We start from the raw sequence: 21,802 nt of genomic DNA, 5'->3' as shown, positions 1-21,802 counted from the left end.
GCGCTTGTATGCTGCTTTGAGAACAACAAGGCTTTGTTGTGCTTGTGCTGAAAGAAAGGTGTTATATTTATTACACCAAGGACATGTTGTAATAGTATGGGGCCAAGCGACATGTTTTGCTGTGTGTTAGAAGGGTGCACAGCTTTATATAAAATAAAGGTCTTGAAACTGGACCGTGGTGCTGCTCGCAGTAGTCCTTGCACCTGTGAATTGTCTCAGCTTGGAAATCAATTCAGTGCTTCAACAGCAACTGCTGTTGCAGAACTTAAGTGAGCTATTGCTTTCTGCTGTCCATTTGGAAGTATGAAGCCCCTTTAGGTCACTGGAAATCCTTTTTAGAAGCTTTCCTCTGGTTTGCAACACAGCCAACAACTTAGTTTGGAAGCAGCCTCTGCCTGGGCTTTGATGCCATCTTGCACCGTGGGTGCTGTGAAGCTGAAGTGGTTTGTATTTGCTACTGGGTTACACACCCAAGCAAAGATAGCCCCTTAGCACAGCAGAGAGGATCTGTCAAATATGACACTGTATTAAGTAATTAACAGGGCTGTGGGGCTGAGCTTATTGCCTGCCGTTTATTTTTAATCGTTTATCTGTTTGCAAGGTTTCTAGGAAATAAGACAGCTAAGTTCCTTGCTGTTGTATGTCAGCACTGTATAGTGGAGATGGAACACAACATTATAGATCTGCTCAAGAAGAGGACTGTATTAGACATTCCTAGTTTGAGGAGATGCGGTGTTTTCGTGGTGTTGTTTTAGTGTACTCTTGTACGGCCCCATGCACAAACTTTGTAATTCTTTGTATGCACATATACTTGCCAATAAGCATTCCTGAAAATATTCTCCTTTTGCCCAGCCCTTGTTGCTTTTGAAGCAGGTAGGGAATATTGGTTATAATGTAAAAAAGAACAAAAGCACGTGGTCCTTAGCTCAGCCCTTAGAAACTGTCTTGTGCAGTGGCATGGGAGGGTAACTCCTGTGCACAGTCATAGCCTTTGGGGTTATTTGTGCCAGAAGCCCCAAGGCAACTCCACAAGTCCTGGCAGAAGGAGGGCAGCCACAGCCCAGACCTCAGGTTCTGCAGCCCCAAAGAGCAGACGGCCATCCCTGGCTCTGCCCCTCTGCTGGCACTGGTATCTGCTCTTTGACATAAGTGAACACTGACTGCCTTTCCCTGTGCTGGAGGAATGTGACAGCCCCTGATGGTTCGCTTTAGATTGACACGGACCTAGCACACCGTCTGCTGTCTGTGTAGTTCACTACAGCACTGTGGTGATGGCTGGGTTACACAGAAATGCTAAGCGCAGCTCTGAAACTGGGTGAGGCTGGGGAGTCCATTTACAATTAGGTATTTCTGAATGCCTTATATGCTGAGTAGCCTGATTAAACTAACCTGACATGGAGACAGCAAACCATGCCATGTACTTTCTTTGTAAACCATCTCTCCATGATCAGCCAGCACAAAGAAATCTTAAATGGAGTATACAGGCATTGCTAACTACCATGTATATCCAATACCCCCACTAAGACTTTTGAGTCAGCAAGATGCTTGAGCAATTTCCCTGCCTCCTTGCTGCAGTTCTTTAGGATGAAGATGAGGTATTGAAGACCCGAATTGATTCTCCCACTGGGACAAGGTACTGTGCAATTGCACAAGGGCAATAAGGAGGGCTGGTGCCTTCTGGCAAACATCAGCTATGGACACCAGCCTCAGTAGGCAGAGATATTGTCATGAGTGAAGGGAAATTGTTCATTGAGTGAGGCATCATCACAAAAGGAACGGACACGGCAAACTTCAGCCCCAGTCTGAAGCAGGACCCCAGGCCTCATTTCATTTCCCATCTACAAAACGGAGATGATTTTACCAGTCATCAAATGACGTGATTTCTGAGCATTACTGAAATAAGGGGATATGTTTCTAAGATAGATGAATGGACAGATGGTTTACAGGGACATCTTGACTACCTGTTGCAGAATGTAGCTGAGCCTACTACAGCTGCATTGAATTATTTGCAAAGTATAAAAACTGCTGGGCTAACAAAATCCCAATGAAAATGCTATGATTCCACTAATAAAGGTAGCTCACACATTTGCACAACAGTCATATTTCTGAGTAGCTGGCAATTATTTCAAAAAAAAACAAAGGTATTTTTAATTTTTGGAAGATGAAAATTCAGTTGTAAAAGCTCTTGAAACCCTAAACTGCTCTATGTCACTGGTCTCCTCCAAACTCTGGTTGCCTTTCTAAGAAAAAACAGGCATTAGGATTGTATGTTGCGATGTGGGGTACACCTGCCTCATCATCTGCACATTGGATTGGCTTGCTGCCTTTACTTCAGAGAGGGAACATTGATTAGAGATTAGCTAGTAGCCAGAACAGAACTAGTGGTTTTTCTTTCACACTTTTAATTCTTTATGACACCCTAAATTAGTAATATCCAGATGCTGCAGTGATCTGTCTCAGCACTGAGCACTGCATCAATAGTAGTGCCCCCTGGAGCCTACAACGGTTCTTAATTATTTTTATACTGAGGGCTTATAATATTGTATGTAGCCTCTTAGTGGTTTCCTAGATAAGTTAGGAAATGTGGTCAAAGTAGACCCTAGTGTTATACCAAACTAGCTTTTTTAAGGCAAATGTTTTCCCTAAAATTAGTGATCATTGTGCTTTACCAGAGAATGGCTCCTCTCCACTATTCTAAAATTAAGATTACCTCTAATTTCTTGAAAAAAGAGGTCTTGAGAAGACAGGGTTTTACCCCCTTTGAATAATATCTCTTAAGAAAAAAATAAGCCCATATGTGTTTTGGGTAAAGCCAGTTGTGCTTTGACACTCCCTTATATAAATGGTAGACAAGCAACACTTGTCATTAAGGGTGGACAAGCTGTTACCACAGCTTTATTTTCTTTTAGCGGAATTTTACTCGAATGATAGATGACTTTCATTGTTTTTGTGATCAATGAAGCATTTCCTTATTAGCCATGGATATCAGACACTTTCAGCCCTGTACTTTGCTAGGTTAATGCAAAATATTGTTGCCTCATACATACTTTTTGCACAGAGCTGCTATTGCTTCCAGTGCATCAATCATGAGTTAAATAGTGGTATTAACATTGTTTACTTTTGTTAGATGGTTTGTTGGGTTGCTGGGCTAGGAATATCCTTTCGGGCTATTCTTTTGTTATTTTTTCCCCTCGAAAAGTTAAGGAGAGGAGCATTGCTACAGCCTCAAATGTATCAGTGAGAGCTGATGCATGTGGATGCTATGCAAAGGGGCTGATTTTATTTAGGCATTCAGAAATTGATATCTAATTAAATTTTGAAATGAAATGTTAAAACCAGTGGGTGACAGACTGTCTGTAGGCGTGTCCCCTGAGGTGCTCCCTATTTTATTTGCTAATGATCTTTCTTCTTTGTCCATGCTAAGCCAAGCTCTACCCACTACTGCTGTAGCACCATTATTCAGCATTTAATGTGCTCACAATCTTTTAAAACATAAAACCCACTCACACTATACTTAATTACTGCCCTCCATGGCAATAAATTTTGCCCTTAATGGCATTTAAGCCATCAGTGTTTGGATCTCTGCTTCTGCATGCAGATACTTATCTCTTGCTATTTAAAATACTAACGTATTGTTTTGCAGCCACAAGACTGTAGCATGGACAAAAGTGAGGTGATCTGGGATTAATTAACTTAATTCAAACTGTTACGACAAGAATTTTCAGAGGGTCAAGGTCTGACATCTGATACTAACCACTGTAGGTAAAAAAGCATGCACGTGTAAAGAAGTGATGTAAGGGTAGATGCTCAGACTAAACACTGAATTTGAAACTTGGGCTCTTTGAAATTTTCCACTGGAAAATTAGCACATATCTGTTATGGTAAAAAAGGTGTCACATCAGGAGTACTTACAGATTAATAAGTAGATGTGCACTGATAAAGCTTGTGATACCTCTGAATTTCTTTTCTGTATGTAGGTAGGACTCTGGCTACCTGTGGCAGGACTCTGCTAAACTTAATGCAGATCTGGGTGCAGTAAAGATACCAGCCTGCACAGCTGGTTTGTGGAAAGAAAAAATGCTGTAGAGATTCACTTGATTGGAATTAGATTATGTGCAGACACCAGCAGTGACTTCTTGAACTATCCCTTGATCGTATTATATTAGCGCTATTTCAACTTGCCTGCTATTTTGTTTTAAATTATACTTAGTGTTGCCACGATGAAAAAAAAGCAAGGCAAATAGGGGCTGCTTTGGAGAAGAATGGATGGGTGACCACAAGAACTCCTTTGATATCGTAAGATTGCAAAATGAAGTTGAGATATGTTTCTCTAATGTTAGAGAAGAAAGCAGCATTTAATTCTAGCAGAGGTGAACCTCTGAGGCATTAAGAAGAGTGATAAACTAAGTCAGAGAAGTTCAGAACATAAATTAAACCTAAATAAATTCCCTTCTCTTCAAAAGTAACAAAATAGACAAGGATGTTGTCCGCTATCATTATCATGAGTTAAAAGCCTCTTTTCTTTCCTCTTTTTTTTTTTTTCTTTTTTTTTTTTTTTATTTTCCAAATTCTCTTCTCTATTAAATCAATGTCAGGAGATCCCTTTTGTTTGACCTTAAATGATGAGGAATGTTTATTGCCTTCAGTTCTATTTGCAATATTCACTAAATAAATATTTTATTGTTGTGAGTTTTTGTCTTTTTTTTTTTTTTTGTCACTAATAGAAATCTCATATAAGGAAAGTGACTGGAGAAATGCATTTGCAAGCACATGTAGTAGTTTGTTTCAGCCTGTGCCACTGGATGGCTCAGTGTCATAAAAGAAATCTCTGCTAGCAGTATAAGTTAAATTCAGGTTGTGAGGAAACTGTTCCTCGAGGAGGATTTGAACATATTCAGGTATGGATATGAAGATCAGAGTGGCTGTGATGGTCATATTTTTGAGGACTGTGAAGTTTTCTCTTGACTGCAATTCTGTCACACTGCTTTTAAAGACTCCTATTAAAGAAGGAAATAAATTCCTCACTGTAAAGAGCAGAAATGGCTTTGGATAACACGCTTTGCTTCTTGTTACCGAGAAATCAAGAACAACAGGGCAACACTAACTTGGTCATTGCCAACTCAAAATTTCCCTGCTCATTGACTTGATGAGAAGCAGCTACGTGTTGCTGTGGCCACCCCTTACCACCGGCTTAAACAGATCAGGACCAGGGCAGGAGTATGCTGGAGCATGTGCCTCTGTATGAAATGACACCAGCAAACAGGTAGATGCTTCAGGATACTTCCTTGCTTACATAAGCCTTTTCTGCTATTTAGGCTGAAGTGATGATGCCAAAACTGATAGCGCTGCTGCCTGTACTCTTTTTTTTTTTTTTTTTTTTTCCTATTAGGAATTGTATTGGGCCAACCAAACTATCCGCAGTTGCTTATATGAGTTGGCAACTATCAGATGGTTTCTTACCAGTCTTGACAGAGCTAAGAGTTCAAACCTAGCCTAAAGGAAAACTCGCCATGCTGCAGGCCTCTGCGCTGCCCAGTCCATGGTGTTTTGGATAGTAATGATGACAGTAAAAAGGAAACCAAGCTTGTTCTCTCTTGTCCTCCCCTGTGGACCTTGAAAAACATGATGCTGCTTGTTAAAAATGTGACCTTTTCTTTAAGATGCAATATAATTATGTGTACCAGTCTGAAATTTTTTCTCTACCTGCTGTATCTCATTGAATGGTGATCTAGCAAATCTGCATTAGAAACCTGCTTTTGGAGTTGCTCTGTTTTGTGTTGATTACCGTGTTGGATTCTGAGTCATAAATGTTACAGCACCAACACAAGGGGCTGCATCCTGCCACAGAGGTGACAGTTCGGTGTGACTGAGTCACTGCTCTGACGAGAGGTGGCACTGAAATTTTACACAAGGTGTTGTAAGTCGAGCTTGAAGTGCATTGGCAGAGCTGCATAGTAGCAGGCAGAAGGTTAGTCTTTAGTACAGACCTAATTTCGCTTATACAATTCATGTTTTTTAAGATGTTGCCGCCTCACCGTATAACCTTCTAAACTACATCCTGGGTGTAAGTGTCCCCAGATCATTTCACACAGTGAAAAGGGAACAAATACAATTCTGAACCGTTGCAAATGGTCAATGTAGCAGGTGCCAAGCATAGCATGTGTGGCCATGCTAAGCAAACTTGGCTGGGAACTTGAAGTTGGCAAGTACCTTCTACCTGCTGCCTTGTCTGCTTCAGTTTCCCTCCTTCCTCAGTTGGAAAATCCTTACTTGCTAGAGCAGTGGAAGACCTTTCAGACTGCTATGTCTCTTTTTTTTTTTTTTTTTTTTCTCCTCCTCCTCCCCCTGCTTGTCCTTTTCTTTTCTAACCAGTGCTCATTTGCAAAGGCTTTCCAGTTGGTCAGGGCTGCTCTCCAGAATTTCCAGCTCAGTTCTCCTTGCCCTCTTCTGTCTGGATTCTCTGCCCTCTTTCTGCTTTACCTGCTTCCCAACAACTTGAGTGCCCAGAAACACCAGGTGCAATTCTTCCGTCCCTGCCACCAGACCATACCCCTCAGCTGCCCACTCCTACCTGCTGTCATTGCTGCCACTCATCTGTTAAATCCCCAGGCTTCCTTTCATTTCCAGTCAAATGTCCCTTCTGGTTCTTTCTTGGAACATCTTCCGTGGTTTTGTGAATGTTTCCCTGTGTATATTTTTCATGGTGGTTTTTGATTTTGTGTGTGTGTGTGTGTGTGTTATTTCCTCTGTTGGTGTATGGTAGAAAGCTGAATTATTTTAGTGTTCTGACCAGTGTGTTTATTCACAATTCACAACCAATCAAAGGGATATAAAATATTATTAGATCACACCTTTAATGGTTTGTATTCTCTCTGTGTTCACATTGCCTTGGTAAAAATGACCACATTAAAGACAGACAAATTGATTTTTATGATGCTACATTGTTAAGTTAAAATAGAACAACCTTGCCTAAAAGTGGTGTTTTGCAAATAACTTTTCAGATGCCTTGTAATAACTTGCATCCTTTATCCTACACTTGTCTTTCCACTGGGGGAATGTGCGATGTAATTGATTTGATCTATCCGGTAGAGGCTCTGGCAATCTAAAGATGTGACAAACATCTGCAGGAAAAGGTTATATATCTTATTTGACCAAGTGCCTACAGAAAGGGCAAACTTCCATGAATCTAAATTCCTCTTCTGATTCTTTTTGTAAGGAACATCTTTCTTGCATCTCATGCTGAGCATTACCAAATGTAGCCTCTCTTTTATATGACACTTAAAGTGGTCCCTCAATAACTACACTTTGAGCTAGTGTTTAATCCGCATTACAGCACAAAGATAGCGGTACTGAGGTGGAGGAAGGCATAGCTCTAGCTGATTATATAGGATATACTTTCAGATTAGGTTTTTGATTTCTGGAGTAGGTGTTTCTGTTTTCTGGGGGGAGCATGGGAGTGTGTGTGCAGGTTCCTTGTGCTGAGTACCATACCAAAGGAACAGTGGGGTCTGGATTAAGACTTAGAAGCAATCGTAGCATCTATGGTGAATGGGCACTCCGTGGCTGATGACTACAAGGAAGAAGCTTTTCATCCCAGAATGAATGTTTGAATAGCAGTCTGCATGAGAGGGGGAGAGATGTGGAGTCTGCACTTGGGCTAATTCAGCTCTCTCTGCACGCAACATCGAGCAAATGGGGCTGGCGACTTCATGCCCGAACCAGGCAGACCTGGCCCTCTGCTCCGAAGGCTGTTTCATGCTCAAACAATAGAAATCCAAGTCTACAGCAAACGCTTAGGAAATATTTTCAGATTTAATGAAATAACTTAATAAAAAAGCTTAAAACACCTGATGAGGTAATCTGATCTTTTAAAAAGTAGTTGTTCCCTCTTGAGTTTTCTGAACTAGAAACATGGGCAAAGTAAGCTCTGTTTTGGGGCTCTGCAGATAAATTATGTATTAAAAATATGCTATTACTTTAATGATCATTCTCCAAAGACTTTTCAGAAGTGAAGCAAAAGCAAAGTTTACATTGGTGAAGGACATGGGACACAATTCCAAGAAATATTCAAGAATGAGTTATGCAAAATTCATGAAACTGGAAGATTTACTCTTTTACCCATCAATTTTGGCCCAGCTCAGTTACTTTCATCAAGAGAGATGGAACGCTTTATACTTATAGCCTTTCTAGCAGTCAATATAGTATTGACTGTATTGCAGCCAATGTAGCCAGTGTGGTGATGAGATACTGACTGTAGTTTTCACAAGCTTTCATTAGGTTTGCTGTGAAAAGCCATATTCTCATATTAGTCAGCCTCCCTGCTTTATATCTTAGAAGATGCATTTCAAACTGTTTTTAAAGTACATTATTATTCAGCTGTTCACCAAAATAGACCAATATACATTATAATATGTTTACGAGGTGGCAGTCTTACAATTCAACAATGTAAAACTTGCATTCTGTCTGAGATAGCTACAAAATTGTTTCAAATGGCTGTACTTACTTTTTGGAGCAAGTAGTTCTAAATGAAAAGGTTGATGGCTGCAATTTGATTATTAGCAAGTAAAAGAACACAGATAGAAATATTGCAGTCAATGTGTTGATATTCCATGGAGAATGAAAAATGTTTACTGGACAGTTTGGAATATTGTCAGTATATGGTGTTGTAAAAACTGCTGAACTCGCTTATTTATTTATATCATTGAGGTAGACTTAATGCCATTGAAATATCTTCAAAGACAGGTCTTTACTAGCAAAAATTAGCTGTTTTTCAGGTGGGTTCAAGTGAGTCAAGGAAAGAAGGAGGTGATGGGATGAAAAGAACAGGGGGAAATTTAATCTATTCTCAAGGCATAAGACAGGGAACCTATGCCTATATGCCCCTGTCTTACTGCCTATATGCCCCTGTCTTACTGCCCTGGTAAGTTCATTGTGGCAGAGGACAAAGCTCATTAAACATGTTTTCTTAGTTGCTACTAGTACATTAGTTAATTCAATCCTTCCAACAGATATCTGGATGAAAATATGAAAACTCAGCTAGAAAAAAAAGCAGATCTTATGAATAGAGATCTTAGGAGCTGTGATAATACCCAAGTGAAACAGTACTTCTCTGAATAACAGGGCCAGTACCAATTTATGGAAAATAAGCAACTGGGACTCTGAGGACAGAGTGAGCATAGAGAGAAGGAGCACATTTATGGTGCATCTCTTGAGGTTGAGGTGGAAAAATGCTGGGATTATGTGTGAAGTTACATGTGTGCTTCTGCAGCTTCTTAAAAACCTCACATATCTCTCCAGTGACAAATACTCACCCAGCATTGGAAAGGAAGAAATTAATTATTGATTTGCTATTGGCTCAGAGGTTGTCTTAAGTTATCTAAACACATTTAGCAAAATTATTCCAGTGGTACACCTGTCTAGAAATATACAAGCAAGTGGCTTTTAAAGCAAAGAGCACTGGTCATGTGAAAGATGTCTGAATTATCAATACTGCACATTGAAGTACAGCACCTTTGGTGGTACTGCAAATATCCCCCATCCTCACCTCGCAGTGAGAACACTTTCCTGCCTCCAGTCCATTCATCCTGAGCCCCTGCTGCTGGCAGCACATGTCACAACCATTGCCAATTGTGACAGTTGTTTTTGTGAAGGGGGACAGCTGTCTACATAAAATCAGGCTGGGGTCTGCAAACTCATTCACAGAGGCCATGAAGTGGTCATCAGATGGTAAAAATTACCTTCTTGGTTAAAAGACAAACTCGTGTCCCAGCAGTGAGAGACTGTATCTGACTGGAGCCAGCCCAAAGCCTGTGTTCTGGGGAACCCTTGTGACTGCTGACAGATGGGTGCCCACCTGAAGAAAGCACCTCTAGAGGCATCTCGTATGTTCTGAAGTGCTAGCATAAAAAATATGCTCCCCACCATACACCCAAAAGCAGGAACATGGAATTTTTGGAAAGGATGTCACTATGTGCTATGGATGTCTCATGTCTCATCAGGAATGCAAACTGTTTGCAAACTTTAATAAAATACCTCAGTTTTGTGGATTTCCATAGACAGGACTGACTAAGAGGAGTTTCAACACAAGCCATTGGCATCTCATTTCTCTGCTGGTTGCTTCTCTAAATCTTTTGCTTACCTTAAGCCTAAAAGCAAAAAAGCCCCCATACAGTTGGTGCCAAGGAAGTAAAATAAAGCTATAGATTTTTAAACAAAAATAAAAATGACATGGACAACATTTCAGCGTTTAAAGCATGACAAGAATGTGTACGTTATTCAGTGAATGGGCAGGCACTTGTATTAACTCTTGACGTTCTACCTGATGAGACATATTTGCAGGGTAAATGCATTAGCAGCTCGGTGTTTCTTTAATTTTTGCACAGAAGCATCAATTTTTTTTTGTCAGATCACATTTTGTAACACAATATCAATCTTGCCATATCCATGTTCTAGACGGGCTGTAGGGATTCTGCTGTAATTATGTCAAAAAATGAAATATTTCAAAATCTGATTGACAGCTTGATTACAATAATGCTTGTGATTAAATTCAGGGTGTGCTGGTGTAACGAAGGAGGGAATGTCAGTGGTAATTAACTGTATTTTTGTTAAATTTTGTTGAGCATTTCTTGCTCCTAGGTTGGAGTATATTAAAACCAATGAGACACCTAGTGGTAGGATTTTTTTAGAATTACTCAGTGCCATTTGGGACCGAGGAAGCCAGTTCTTATGCAAATCATATATTTTGTTACATGTCATGTAAATTTTATGTAGATTAGTGTGGTCATGAACACCAAAACTACACTACAGAGCAGCCTGACAGGAAGGATTCCATGCTATGCCTGGGTACAGAAGAGCAGCAATAAGTGTTTTTATTTTTTGCCAGACACCTAGTTTTGGGTAATACAGCTTGCCAGAAGACAGAAAAGTATATATTATAAGATACAATATTTTATTTTTAATTTTTGTGGTGTGATATCTTCTGATGAAACATTCAATGACTTCTGCCCCTTCTACTTTCTCCAAGGAAGTTCGTATGAGACAATTAATCCACCAAATACTTGTTTATATGAATACGAATTAATGTTTTGTATGAAAGAGCATGTGATATGCACTGCTTTTTCTTTCTTTTGTTCTTTCGTTCTTTTGTTCTTTCGTTCTTTCTTTCGTTCTTTCTTTCTGTCTCTTTTTTCTCTCTGAACAATAAGCTCCTTGGATAAAAACTGCTGTGTCCAATCTTACAAAATATCTCAGGTATTTAGGGTGTTGCTTGGATGTACAAGAAAAATGTTGCCTATATGTTAAATCTTTAGTGCTCTCTCTCTGTAGTTCTGCTCTTCCTCCAAGTGTTAATTAAGCTGCTGGCTAAAAGCAGAGATGGGAATCTGTTATTTCCTAGATTCCAGTAACTCCAGGTGCTGTGCCAGAGCACCAGGGGAGGAACATAAGAGAACTGCAGCCTTGTGTCCTCACTGCTCTGCCAGTATTTCTAACCTTGCTATCTGCCTGCCCGTCTCTTCCACCAGTTTTACTGTCCGTTTACACATCTCCCTTACAACTACAATATCCATTCCAGACCAATGCTCTTGCTGCCCTCCAGCTTTTATTCCCTTTTAAAAGCTGTTTACTTGTCAGAAACAACGTTACCTGTATTCATTCAATTTTTTTGGGAGTGAGGGGACAGGTCAGAACAACTAACAGAAAGCTTTGGAATTTATTTGATATTTACTGACCGTAAACTCTTTGAACAAATGAAACATTTTTCTCTGTATCTGGGTAACATGCAGTAAATTTTGCTTGCTTGCACGATACAGATGGTAGAAATACATAAATAAAATGCAATGTAATATAATAAAGTGAAATATAAATATATAAAGCTGACATCCTCATTTATTTTCTGTGAAAGGAAACCCCAAGGAGATTGCTAGAGAAAGTAACAAATATATGGTAAGTGATTCTTTATTTTTCCCACCACACAAATACATTTTCAAAAAGTGAGGAAAAGATGCTTTTTTTTTTTTTTTTTTTTTTTTTTTTTTTTTTTTTTCCCCCTATTTTCAAGCAACAGAATTAATGCTGCAGTTGTTCAAAAATCTGCTGTGGAAAACCTGCAATAGCCTCGTGATCTTGGGAGCAATGGTGACGTCTTTAAGCAGCGGGAAATATAGAACTGCAGATAGGGAGTAATTATACAAGGTTTTGCAAAGCATGGAGCTCTGCCTGTTTGCATCAAAAGAGGGTTTAAAAGTATATAACCTCATTCTTCCTTGCCTTTTGCTAGTGACTAGTCACCATAAGAAATCACTATTTGGTCAGTAAGTCTATTGCTACGGGTAAGCTCACCTCATTCAAGAGATCTCTATCCTCTGAGCTACAAAGGATTATAAATAATAAGTTTATAGATTTCTGATTTCTTATTTAGATAGCATGCAGTGAGAACACCACTACTATTTAGCAGAGAAGTGTTTGGAGGTATGCTAATGACCACAAGAAAATTTCAAACCTCCATAATGTGCTTTAATCACCAGCTGGAGATCAAAAGCCACCATGTGATTTTATACAGCATGGGCAGCTTCCAGAACTGCCTTACATGGAAGGAGATCAATGGTAAAATTGGTAGATACAGCAAAGCTTTTGCAGTAAAAGCGTTTTATGTATCTTGTTCAAAGCATTTAAGTGCCTTTTAGATCACTGATTGAACCATAGACATTATAAAGTGGAACCTTTTAATACCAAAATAAATTTGCAGAGTAAAATTCCATTATAGGAAAAAGCATTGCACTGCAACAGGATAGATAATAATTCTTTCACATGTAATGGGATATATGAAATGTTTGATGATAAACAGAAGTTCTTTGTATTGCTATAGTTAGACTGCCTGTACTGTTGTTTGTCCGCACATGAATGTATCTACAGCGTAGGATATCCAGCATTCCCCAGATAAAATGTGTGTATACCTATAAATATAATTTTTAACTAAGATGGGTGAAGACACTTCCGAGACAGTCTGGGAGTTTATTTTTAAGTAGAAAAAAATTGCCCGTGCATACGAGTTTTGGACCTTGACCAAAGAAAACATACAAACCCTTCAGAAACTCATGAAAGTCCTTTAATTTGGATTAATTTAATGCACTTCAAACAAGCTCTCGCCTTAGAAGTTTCAAATTATTTAAAATGATTCCCTTTAACAGCTTCAAATCACGCCTGTTAGCTTCAGAAAACTTCAGGAAAAAGTGAAATTTCCAAGTGATCTGACTCTGTAGCATTTCTTCCACACTGTTTTCATTAAGGCCTCTAATACTCCATCTCTTTTTCATGAAATTAACAGGTACTCTGTAGAGTTTGGACCTCTTCCCTATCTTCCATTCCTCTATTTACCTATTTAGCTACTTAATGTGAGGAATGAATACAGAAGATATTTTCAAAGAACTGCAAGATTTTAAAAGACTTTTCCTCCCTCTGCATCTTAATTTTGAATTTAATATATTTTGAACAATACAATTAATAATGACCTTGCAATTTGTAATACCGAATTAGGAGTCCGGAAATCCATTTCTTACTCAGGCATTGAATACAAATTTCCTTTGTTACAACAGGCTAAACAAACTGTAGTCAGCATCTCTGTGTTTGTTTCTCCATTTGTTTTAAGGGCAAAATAGATATTTGCTGAAGTGATTCTTTATTAAGTTATTTAAGGACTTGATTCTATTTTAAAATGATATTGTACCTTCCTTTGGTAAGAAGAGCTGAAGTGTCAGCCCTATCTCATGTGGAATTTTTTAGACTGAAATGTAATATCTTTACTGAACAAATCAGTTTTGTCATAAAATCGATTGAATATTCAGAATTATAGTTGATTCTCTCTGGGTTCTGAAGGAATTCATAAACAAAAATGTAAGGTCCTATCTAAGCAAATACAAAAATTAGTCCAACTTGTAAAGACAACTGGAAAGATCTTAAATGTGTCAAAAAATTATTTGTAGCTACCTTTTAATAGCATTCTGTACAATAGTTTTTTACTGCTTTCCTAAAATACACCAGAGCTGTGAGGTTACCGAGCAGATCATCTTGAAGTCCTCTTGGAATGTACATTAATGGGTGAACAAAGACAACTCTGTGGCATCATACTGCTATTCTTAGGGAATGGTGGCTTTCCTTTTAAAGATTAATAGCAGCACATTAAAGGAAAGAAAACACACCTTTCATTTAATTTGTACACATTGTCACACTAAAGAAAATAATATGAAATGTGAATGAGAGGGAAAGAAAAAGGAATAAAGTTGTTTTAAGTTGTTTGCACTTTTGCCTGGCATCAGTATAGTCATGCTGCAGGGTAACAGTTGGATATGACTGGAAGTGTAACTGTGCTCTGTGGTGGAACCCCTTGCTTCTTCACAGACATTTTGTGACCTCTAACCTCAGGTTTTTAGCAAGACTTTTCGGGTTTAATGCTTCACGGTTTGACTAGGAGCTGAGAGAAGTAGACAGGGGCAGTGACAAAGGGAGCAGGTGTGCTTCTGGGGGTTTGTGAGGCGTTTGGGTGAGGGCAGAGTGCGGGGATGGCTGGCATGGGCCCCTCATGGCCTCTGCACCAACTACTGCTGCACCACCTGGTCCCCCACACCCTACGGCCTGTGTCCCACCATGGCTCTGGGCCCAGGACACCTCCATCGGCCTGCCCACCCCCTCCCTGACGCGCTTCGTTTTAAAACCGTCCACTTTCAAACAAAACTCCCCAAACTCGGTGGCTTCCCGAACTACATTTCCCATCATGCCCTAGTGCCCCAGGCGGGGCAGGGCGAGGCGGGAGCGCGGCGGCCAATGGGCGCGGCCGATGGTGGGAGGTGGGCGCCGCGGCGGGGCGGGCCGCCGGCGGGCAGTGCGGGAATTTCAGACGGGGCGGCGGCGGCGGTGGCGGCCGGGCCGGGGCGCGGAGGAGGTACTGGCGGCCGCCTCGGCCCGGGCGGGCCTCGGGGCCCTTTTTTCATTTTATTTTATTATTATTTTTTTTCCTGGGGACGCCGTTTCGGCCTCGCGGGAGCCGCCTCGGGCGGCGGGGCCTGGCCGCGGCCCTTCCCGCAGGGGCTCGGCGCCCAGCAGCGGCGGGCAGGGGCTGAGGCGCGGCGCGGAGGGCCCGGCGCGGCCTGCAGGCCTCGCGGTCCCCTGTCCGGGGCTGCTCCCGAGTAATCCTGAGGTACTGCTGTTGTCAGAAGGCCGCTGCCGCCTTCTCTGGAGGAGTGAACTGTTGGGTAAATTCCCAGGGGTAACCCCCCTAGTAGGCGGGGTTCCTGATGAATCTCAGAGCTGGTAATTTTATACGGTATGCCAAGCCGCCAGGCAGCCTCAAAGTTAGGTCACTTTCACGTGCATGGGTACTTGCTGTTGGTTTGGAGGTGATTTGGAGTGACAGTGGCACCGTATAAAGGGTTCTGTGTTCTTTATTGCAAGAACTAACTGAAGGCATCAGATTTTGAGGAGAATCTGTACTTCTCCACTGCACAGAAGAATAAAATGTATCTGTTGGAGACACTTGGGAATTAGTTAGCAACACAGCAATTCCCCTTGTAAATGACTGCCTCCTTTCTCTGAGCAAACTTCTGAAGTTAGGGAAAAAAAAGAAGGTTGTGTTGGTGTGTTTTTAAAAAACAAAACCAAAAGCCCCACAAAACAGCACATAAAGTTCAGTTTGCCTAGTATAATGCAATCGTGATGAAGAACTTTTAGTAAACTGTGGTCTAACAATGCACACTTACTCATTTTCTCTTAAAAAAAAAAAAAAAAATCTTATGGAAAGAGCTGTAAGGCCTCATCTTCCATACGTAGCATCATTTGTTAGCTGTCAATCTCTGGGAACCGAGATTACAGCAGTACTCAAAAATATAAGATGGTGATAGTGAGAAAAGACTTCTTTGCATATACTGGACACACAAATTGTGACGGGTCCATGTACCCCTTGGCACTGCATGTCACTGCTGCTTCAGGTGCATTTTTTTGTGCTCCTTCCTGTGAAGCAGTCCTGCAGCACTCAGAAGTCTTCAGGTGTTGCGTTCTTCCCCTCTTGCTCACTAAGCGAAAACATTTCTTTTGTTTCTGGTGGTCTTTATTTCCTTTTTTTCAGGCAGAAAAGGTGTGTTGCTGTGACCAATGAGCAGTATTAATGATGTACAGACTTCAGGTCTTGCCAGGCCTACGTGTTCGTGAAAAGGAGCACAGGTCACCAACGTGCCTTCTCAGCGCTGAGAATGAGAATAGGTCCTACTGAGATAAACAACCATGAAAACGACAATTTCCTGAGAATAAAAGGAGAGGATCAGGAAGAAACCAGTCAGACTTGCCACGCGGCTGAAATGCGTCCTTCAAAATAAATTTGATTTATATTAATTACAAAGTTTTATTGAGAACGGATGCCACCACCGATTGAGAAGTGGCTATTCATATTTATTCTAAGAGTTCAAGTGTAGTTAGAGTAGCAACCATTGCAGACATGTTTGTAAAGATAACACTACTAATGGAACTATTGATGCAAAATTGTCTGCATATCTCAAGTACGGTTTATTCAGTTTCTTCCAAGATGTTTTATTAGGGAGAAGAAGGAGAAATAGCCTTTGTGGTACTAAGAGGCTTTCAGAGAGAGTTTAGACAAATAGGCTTCTGTTATTCATACTTGTTAGAAGCAAGATCTTTGTTTTGCACATATTGTAACCACATAAAATGCTGCTGTTTACAATCGTGCACCTTGAAAATTGTTCTTGTCAGATACCTTAGCTAAGTAGGGTCAGATCTATTTGCTACTTGAATGATAGTATAGTACTTGACACGGGTGGCACTCTCTTTCCAAGGACTTCAGCATGGCTGCAGGCACTAATGAATTGAGCTTCACAATACCTGCGAGATAGAAAGTATTTCCATTTACTGATGGGGAAAGGTAATTGAGATGCAGGAAAGGTAAAGGTGATTTCTCTTAATGAAGTTTTAAAGGTGATTTTAGGGAAAAGTAGATGACTGTATTCCAGCTGTTGAAAGTACAGTAGGCAGTTCTGCATTGCGTTTGCTGGTTCGTACATTTCCTGACAAACCTCTTGTGTTTGCTGCTTTGTGAGGAACACACGGAATGATACAATTTGCACTAAAATGTCATTATCTCATTTTTTCATTATTTTTGTTGTTATTTTTCAATTTTGTACTTTCATGACAAAAGTTCTTGCAGCCTCCAGGTATTTCTGCTTTCAATCAGTCTTTGAATGGATGGCTCATACAAGTGAAAGCATGTGTGGCCATTGCTAAAATATTTCCAGGGATAACAGCTTTTTAGCAATAGGCTCTGTGCTTAGCGTTGTGCATGCTGCCCATTGAAAGCGATCAGTGTTTGGCACCTATGGCCTACTGATAGTTTGACCAACTTGTAAGTAGGCACGCTGCCATCCTAACAGATGGATATGAATATAGGCAGCCAGGAAACCATGTATGTGTATCTAGTGTAGTTGGAAGGGCAGGGTTCCCAGCTGGGGACGTTCAAACTTATGTCCATTTTGAAATTTTGCTTTTATGGATGAAGGGAAGACATTGTTAATTTTTTTTAACTAACTACCTTCAGGCATATAATTACTGACCACATTGAATAATAACGCCAAAAAAGGGAAGCACCAGCTCCTTTTATACTATTGAGGACCTATTTTAAGTAAACTTAATTCCATTTCAAGCAAACCTACTATCAACAGACTTGCTGTGAATGTCAAAGATGTCAAATGAATCAATCGTTTTGTTTCACTGGCTTGCTAGCTTTATTGAAAAAGAGGTTGCAAGTTGTGCCTTTACTGAACAGTGGTTCAGACACTTCCAAGTCTCGCAGGGATGATGAGCAGTAACTCAAGAGGTCAAGTTGCAGTCTCTCCAGTCCTCTTCATGTCTCTCAAATTGTTCTTAGCTTGAGATCTGTTTGCTCACTTCGTTTGGTTTTGTACTCATTAGAAAATGACAGTGATTGCAATCATGTCCCACATCTGAGTCTGTTAGGCAACACTGCTGATTTTTGCACTCTGTTTTTCCTTAAGTCAGTCAGTCTTTGAGTTCCAAACTATTTTGTTTTCCCATTATCACTTTCTAAAGGCTTCAGTCTGCCCCCTGTGTTATTGTCTTTCCTTTTCCTGAGCTGGGTGTCCTGAGAAGCTGCTTAAAAGCCTGCTCTGATCTTGTTGGCCTGCTCTTCTAAGCAGTATCAACATGTTGCCATTCCTTCCTAACTGTGTCTGTTCCTGATGCTTTGACACCATCACACTCCCATTGGTATGGTCCTAGCTGAGATTGCATCTGGTGCTTGGAAGTGTCATTTTTCTTCTGCAGAAAGTCTAGGGGAAGAATCTTCCTCTAAGACAGTACAGTGGGTATCACTTTGAAGATTTAAAAAAAAAAAAAAAAAAAAAAAAAAAAAAGGAGTTTAAGTTAGCCTTAAATTGTGAGTGTAGAATGTCAGAGTTACATCTGGACTACAGGGGGAAGGTTACTTTACAGAAGTAATTGGAAATATGGGAAAGTGATGCAGAATTAAAACATCCTGTTTTGTGATACTGAGGAGGTGTGTGCTGTGTAGGTCCTTCAGAGGACCGTAAGAATTGAAAAAATAAAACTGATGTTAAGTAACTGCACTAAGGGTTATTGTACTGAACAGCTGGACTAATGAGGAAAAGATTTTGCTGTCCAGAAGCTTTCTGAATTGTGTTAATACTCCTTCCAGCTTACGTAAGCAAAATAAAATAGTAATCCTAACAGTCAGAACTTTATCTTTTATAAAATAAATGTGTGTGTTTGTATACCTTTCATCTTTATAAGGTGGTGGGAAAGATCATGTCTTTGTAAAAGCACCTCATGAAGGTCTTTAATGCAAGTAGAGGTAGTGCACACCTTGCCTTATGGCCACTTCAGTAAGTTCTTTTACTGAAGCAAAACATGGCTCTGCAAAAAACCCCAAACGTATATTTGCTCCCAGTGAAGGCTGTTGCAGAAATGCAGCGGTGCTTTTACATCTCTGATCTCTAGATACATAGTTATGCACTGTTTTTTTGGTGATCTACGAAGTGCTGTCCTGTGAACAATAAGCAGATGCTCACTTCTGTTGCTTGCAGTTATACAGAAAAATAATTAACAATTAGTTCTGTATTTTTCTGGTATTTTTTTTACAGCTAAGAGGAATCTCTGAGAAATTTTTACCAGTGATGTGTTTTTTTTTTTTTTTTTTTTTTTTTTGTGTGTGTGTAACCATTAATAACTTTCTGTATTATTACTGAAGACTTGGACTATCTGGCATTTCTTCACTAAGCAAATTAAACCCTAGGAAAACTGATGAGCTGTGTTTCATTAGTTTACTTTTTCTAAGTTCAGAGTTGTGATTGATTTAGAACAATAGATTCTGAGATTTTTCCAGCATGTGTTCTACAAAGTCTCCTCATAGATTTCTCATGTGAAGACTTTTGCTGTTTGATTTTTCTGATGCCTGGAGAAATTAGTTATTTTTTGTTTAGAATTCATGCCAATAAAATTACTTGCTCTATTTCTTTTAAACTATCTTTGTAGTACCAAATTAACAATCTATCCTTACGTGGAAATCTCTCAGAAGGAAAAACAAGGGTAAAACACTGGCATGTGAAGTAGAAAGACAATAATATTTTCTCGTCAGCTTGTAACCCATTTTTTTCTGGTTTTTTTTTTTTTCTTTCCTTTTCTCCCTCCCTACCTGCTCCAGTGAAAATGCCGTATATTAAGAAGACGTCAGGAAAAAGAGCCCCTGCAAAAAGGAAGCTTGCTGAAGTGTTTGCCCCAGGGGAGGTTCTAACAGATACATCAAAAAAAGAATGGAAATTGGGTGTCCCTATAGGGCAAGGAGGCTTTGGACGCCTGTACCTTGGTAAGTCTGGTTATCTTTGGTAATACTTTAAAATGGAGAGTGAGGTGTTTATCCTTGTTCAAAACAATGACAAATTGACACAGTATCTTTAATCTTTTTTTTTTTGGACTAGAATCAGAGCTTGGTTCATGTTCTTGGAAAAAATTAGCAAGAGGGGACAAATGGTCATTGCAAGTACTGGGTTGTGTGACACGTTCCAGTAGTAGTCAGAGTGGTGGCTCATTCATTCTTCTTATCCAAGATTATTATTCCTTTTTAGCAGTAAAAGGATGGTCTAATTTTTGTTTAAATTATACTTTTGGTCTGGCTGAACTGGATTTTTACGTGAGCGTCCTTTCACAAATTCTGAACTGGAACTGTCTAAGTGCATCCTATGGAGACAACAGATCAGCTGATGTGTTGGCTATTTTTGACTGTGCTGATTTTGAGTTCTTCATTGCAATGTGAGCTTCTGACAGAAGTTGGTTATTTCATCACTTAACCCACGTTTGGAACAGATTGCAGTCTTTGACCTTATGGTTTAAGGCATCGCCACAAACCTTGTCTTGTAATGCTGTTTTATTGAATTCAGAGAGAACTTCTTTTGGTGGATACTGTTCCCTATTCAGTATCTGTTTTTTGTACAGATGAACAGAGGTCTCAAGGATACCTCAGGGAATCAAAAAACTTGTTCTGTTCTTAGTCATTTTCCATACAATTTTGAAGGGATGAAATTTAAGGTGATTGTGTTAACAAGGTTTTCTTTTGCTGTGTACTTACATTCTTCCTCTTTGTGATGAGGTTGCACTGAAATGACACTGATTTAAAAAAATAAATAAATCTATCTTGGTTTCTAAATGAACAGAATGCAGTGTAAGTGGATTAAGAAACAAAAAGGACCAATGGGTGGCTTCTTGCCAACTCTCTACTTACTCAGCCTTGCACATTGAGCTAATAAATTCACAGAGACTGGAGTTCCAGCTCTCTGAAGTTGTGTAGTTCTTGTGTTAGCAATACTTGCATTGTTCAAGCCCAAACCTGCCCTCTGTTTGTTTACTCATGATTTGCACAAAGCTGCGCACCTGACTCCTGTGCTTGGTCTTTGCCTAACTTGATGTCTTTTATACTCGTGACCCCTTTTGTGACAACTATCAACAGCTTGGTACCAAGAAAAAATCATTTTTGGATATGTGACATAGCAAAAAAAATAGAATGTTCTCATGTTCATACCCACAACTGTGTTCATCACAGTCCTAGAAGATGAAGGAAATGCTTTTGACTGAGGAAAAAGCTTTTGAATAATAGAGAAAGAAGAGCCTTGGTTAGTAGACTGCCTGTTCTCCTGAAATAGAAGGGAGAATGTGGACCATGTCCATACAGAGTAGTTTTGTCATATATAGAAGTTCTTTTACAAGACACTAAGATACTAATACATGCTTTTGCTTCATTAATTGCACTGTCATTTGGTTGTCCATCCTGCATAGCAAATAAGTGTATGTTATGTGACAGTTTCCTCTCATACTACTAATAAACTCTTCCTTTTTAACAGCTGATGATAATTCTTCAAAGTCGATTGGCAGTGATGCACCTTATGTTGTAAAAGTGGTAAGACAGCATTTGAATCTTACTTCACAAATTGAAAATGTTTGTTCTAGAATAGTATGTGTAATCTAAAACCTCTTCTGACTGAAAATAATGTAGTTGCAGTGTTTTGTTGAAGTGTGCTTTGTTTAAGTCTAACACTGAAAAGCATGGTGATGCAGCAGAACTCTGAGATCTGGGATTCTTGTGTTTGAGGGTGGATAGTGGAACATAAGAACAGTTGAAAAAGGTTCCTGAAATGGATCAGTTTCTGTTTCATTTCATGTTCATTGTAAGTAGCCCAATTACAAAAAAAAAAAAAATGAAAAATATAGGTAGCTTTGGACA

At 39.7% G+C, this 21,802-nt stretch overlaps 1 protein-coding gene across 4 annotated transcripts in view; it reads left to right on the top strand.

The window, feature by feature from the left end:
• The window catches only part of VRK1 (VRK serine/threonine kinase 1), a 50,915-nt gene that overhangs the window by 4,069 nt on the left and 25,044 nt on the right, over nt 1–21,802 (top strand). For 2 of the 4 annotated variants that reach the window (XM_032188985.1, XM_032188983.1), the window contains exons 2-3: nt 19,733–19,894; nt 21,423–21,478. In XM_032188985.1, the coding sequence (XP_032044876.1) occupies nt 19,738–19,894; nt 21,423–21,478 (213 nt within the window). In that variant the 5' untranslated portion in view covers nt 19,733–19,737. Of the gene's footprint in view, nt 1–14,877; nt 14,936–19,732; nt 19,895–21,422; nt 21,479–21,802 lie in introns of those variants that run through there. The other 2 variants (XM_032188984.1, XM_032188986.1) reach the window with 2 other exon arrangements.

Source organism: Aythya fuligula, chromosome 5, assembly GCF_009819795.1.
Source record: "Aythya fuligula isolate bAytFul2 chromosome 5, bAytFul2.pri, whole genome shotgun sequence".
NCBI classification, from domain to species: domain Eukaryota; kingdom Metazoa; phylum Chordata; class Aves; order Anseriformes; family Anatidae; genus Aythya; species Aythya fuligula.
The sequence above is the reverse complement of the archived record's forward strand: the minus strand, read 5'-3'. Positions and strand labels throughout refer to the sequence as shown.